Source organism: Notolepis coatsorum, assembly GCF_963971535.1.
Source record: "Notolepis coatsorum genome assembly, chromosome: 11".
Lineage (NCBI taxonomy): Eukaryota > Metazoa > Chordata > Actinopteri > Aulopiformes > Paralepididae > Notolepis > Notolepis coatsorum.
Window position 1 is genome coordinate 3,497,276 of NC_140175.1, and position 4,222 is coordinate 3,501,497.

At 39.4% G+C, this 4,222-nt stretch overlaps 1 protein-coding gene across 1 annotated transcript in view; it reads right to left on the reverse strand.

The window, feature by feature from the left end:
* Positions 1 to 1,567: 1,567 nt before the first annotated feature.
* Positions 1,568 to 4,222, reverse strand: part of LOC311237344 (SEC14-like protein 2) — a gene marked incomplete at its 5' end in the record, with an annotated part of 31,550 nt that continues 28,895 nt past the window's right edge. The window contains 2 exons of the mRNA XM_084325165.1: positions 1,568 to 2,805; positions 3,687 to 3,880. Of these exons, the coding sequence (XP_084181291.1) occupies positions 2,681 to 2,805; positions 3,687 to 3,880 (319 nt within the window). The 3' untranslated portion in view covers positions 1,568 to 2,680. The remainder of the gene's footprint in view (positions 2,806 to 3,686; positions 3,881 to 4,222) is intronic.

A 4,222-nucleotide genomic window follows, 5' to 3' on the forward strand; every position in this document is an offset into this window, starting at 1 on the left:
CCCTCAGACTGTCCGAGACTCTCCCTCACTCTCCACCAGGGGTCTCAAACTCGCGGCCCGCGGGCCAATTGCGGCCCGCTAGATGATATTTTGCGGCACCCTACTTGACATCAAAGTAAAAAAATATATATATATATATATATATATTTTTTACTGTTGTGGGACTTGTACAGCACTTTGTTCAACTTTGAAGTCGGTGCTGTAAAGTTTAAACCTTTTTAAATCTTAGACAAACGAAACACTTTGCTTTCATGAAATATTGTAAGCCGTCATTCGAGGCTTTATATAAAAGCAGCACAATGAACACAAACCTGTCAGTGCTGAGTCCGACCCCATCTTAAATAACAAACAGCATTGCTTGTTGTAGTTAACAAAGAGAGGCAGAGTTGATTTAGCAAAAAAAATAAAAAATATCATATATATAATATTTGATGCGACCTAGCCTCACCCAGACTCTACCTCCAGCGGCCCACAGGTAAATTGAGTTTGAGACCTCTGCTCTCCACCTTCAAATCCCGACTCAAAGCCTAACTGTTCTCCCCAAGCATACAACCTTCCCTACCCATAACCACCCTCCTCCAACCTACCACCTCCCCTGCCCCCCCCCTCCCCTCGCTTTCCTCACCTCCCTGACTGTTCCCCTACTGGACCTACTGTATCTGTTACTTGTTACTCATGGTTTTATGTCCTGCGTCTTCATACTGTTGCTTATTCCCTGTGGTTCTATGTTTCTCTGTTTCATTTGTTTTGCTTATTGTCAGCGTCTTTGGGTTCCTGAAAAGCACTATATAAATCAAATGTATTATTATTATTATGTAACCAGGCTAATTATTAACTCACAGTGAGTTTGACGTTGAACATATATCTGGCAAATAAATTATTAGAGCTCCTGTACTGAGTTTAATAAAAAAAATATTATTTGATGACAAGCACAGAGAGACTGGTCTGTCTACAGGCCTACTAATTAATTGAACTGGCTGCAGTTAGCTAACATACCATTTGATAACCAGCTCACTCAATAAAATGTCATTATTTTTTATTTAATTTATGATATTTTACCGGCTCTACAGATAGGCAAAATATATTTTTGCCATGACATCCCAGTGACCTACAATTATGTAATAACAACACTGGATATCATGTGCATCCTTTGTCCCCACGATATTCTGGCTCACAGTGCCACCTAGTGGCGATTAAAAGCACTGGTTCAAAATGCTTGAAGATCAGTTTGATCTTCTATTATCAGTTTGATAATAATAATAATAATAATAATAATAATAATAATAATAATAATAATAATAATAATAATAATAATAATAATAATAATAATAATAATAATAATAATAATAATAATAATAATAATAATAATAATAATAATAATAAAGAAACAACCCCAATATAATTGATATACATTTATTATATACAAAAACACACACAACAAAAAATTATAAAATTAAATTACACAATTATGACAATATACTACATTTGCAAAAATGAAACTAAAATAAAAACAATGTATTTTATTGAATGGATATCATCGTGGCTCCGACAGCAGGATGCACACCTGCTCAGACTCTCTCATCAATGAGAAACCAACTTCAAATGTCTTTCAGTCATTCTTCACATCCTTCACAAAACAAATACATACTAGTTACAATCATTGATATCATTCATTAATGTCTATGAGATATATTAGGCCTATATGACAATAGTAGTCTTTATGTTTTGGCTAAATCGCAGCTAAAAAAACAGATATAATGTCTATAAAGTACTAGAAAATGTCCATACTATATACTATAATATAGTATACTATATATTATATTATATATTAGTTGTTGGGAACCTATGACTCTGGAGCCATTTACCACATGGCCACTTGATGACATGTATTACTTTATTACAGTATTACATTACCACACTATTATGTTGCTGTATGGTGGACCTGCAAATACATGGCTGGTATTGTACTGTAACTTCTATCTCCAGTGTTTTTCAGTACAGTAGTTAATACGTAAAAATGCAACTATTTCTATTGTATTTTATCAAAGTATAAAGCTCACTCTGTCTCTTTCAAAACCTGTATCTGACTTCTTTTTTTTGTGTGTAAAAAAATTTATCATATTCACAGCCATTTTGTTCTCATGTCATGCTCAGGTTGGGATTCCTGGTGGGAACAGGGTGGAAAGGAATCCCAACCTGAGCATAATATAAGAGCAAAATGGCTGTCGTGTGAATAATTTGGTCACTGGTTCTTGAAGGTGAAAAGGCCTGTGATTGATCTCGGCAGTTAAATTGGTTCTGGTATGAAATGAGGTGATTTATCTCTGCAGTTAAAGTGGTTCTGGTATGATTAGTAATAATCCTGCGTTGTGAAATACTTCCCAGGTGTGATCTATACACAGATCTACAGAGATCTACAGAGATCCAGTGACATCCTGCTCACATTCATGCAGGGGTCATACTGTATGTGTGTGTGTACTGTGTGTGTGTGTGTGTGTGTGTGTGTGTGTGTGTGTGTACTGTGTGTAGATGTGTGCCTGTATGCACGTGGGGACCCTGATGTAAACAAGACGAAAGTCTCTCTGGTCTGCATCCCCTTCTTAACAATTGTGTGTATTGAGCCGTACTGTATTGTACCCATTCTGCAATCTGTTAATAAAATGTTCAATCAATCAATCAATCAATCAATCCCGTCTCCCCTGGCATGCAGGGTGGGCGTGTGGTCACCAGGGGGCAGCACCTCCACGCTGTAGTTCACCCTCTTGGACTGAAGGTAGCTGTAGCTGTTGTCGAACTGGAGCACGTCTGTACAGAACAAACAGAAGAAGAGGAGGGGTTCCGACAGGATCTGATGAGCGGCAGTGAGGTGCTTGAATGATCTTTTAATCTAATGATTAAACCTCTAAAGCGTCAGTGAGGTGCTTGAATGATTAAACCTCTAAAGCGTCAGTAAGGTGCTTGAATGATTCAACCTAAAGCGTCAGTGAGGTGCTTGAATGATTAAACCTCTAAAGCGTCAGTGAGGTGCTTGAATGATTAAACCTCTAAAGTGTCAGTGAGGTGCTTGAATGATTAAACCTCTAAAGCGTCAGTGAGGTGCTTGAATGATTAAACCTCTAAAGTGTCAGTGAGGTGCTTGAATGATTAAACCTCTAAAGCGTCAGTAAGGTGCTTGAATGATTCAACCTCTAAAACGTCAGTAAGGTGCTTGAATGATTAAACCTCTAAAGCGTCAGTGAGGTGCTTGAATGATTAAACCTCTAAAGCGTCAGTGAGGTGCTTGAATGATTAAACCTCTAAAGCGTCAGTGAGGTGCTTGAATGATTAAACCTCTAAAGCGTCAGTAAGGTGCTTGAATGATTAAACCTCTAAAGCGTCAGTAAGGTGCTTGAATGATTAAACCTCTAAAGCGTCAGTGAGGTGCTTGAATGATTAAACCTCTAAAGCGTCAGTGAGGTGCTTGAATGATTAAACCTCTAAAGCATCAGTAAGGTGCTTGAATGATTAAACCTCTAAAGCGTCAGTAAGGTGCTTGAATGATTAAACCTACAGCGTCAGTAAGGTGCTTGAATGATTAAACCTACAGCGTCAGTAAGGTGCTTGAATGATTAAACCTAAAGCGTCAGTGAGGTGCTTGAATGATTAAACCTCTAAAGCGTCAGTAAGGTGCTTGTTAGTGAACTCACAGACTCCAGGCTCGGTGCAGATGATCGAACTGTCCTCTGGGACCATGTGTGCGTTGTACCGTTCGCTGGGCAGCACCTGGAGAAGGTCAGCCCCCTCCTGCCCCCCTTCCTGAGCCCCCCCCTCCTGGCCCCCCCCCTGGGCTCGCCTGTAGACACCGAACCCCACGTCGGACCCGTCACTGGAGAACCTCCATCTGTTGTAGAGCAGAGAGGAGAGACGCTGTTAGAAGCTCTGCAGTTTATTTAATCACTGATGATAACAGGCGGCTCTCTCTCTAGTGCAGGGGTCGCCAATTAGTTTTGGCCGCGGGCCAGATTTTCCCCAAGCCGTTGCTTGGCGGGCCAGGATCAAAAACAATGGCTAATTTAATATACTGATATTGAAAAAAGACAAACGTTTTTCTCTGGTCTGCATCCCCTTAACAATTGTGTGTATTGCACCGTACTGTATTGTACCCATAACCCATTCTGCAATCTGTTAAATAAAGTTTTCATTCATTCATTCATTCATCATGAACAGCAGATCAGCTGTTGCA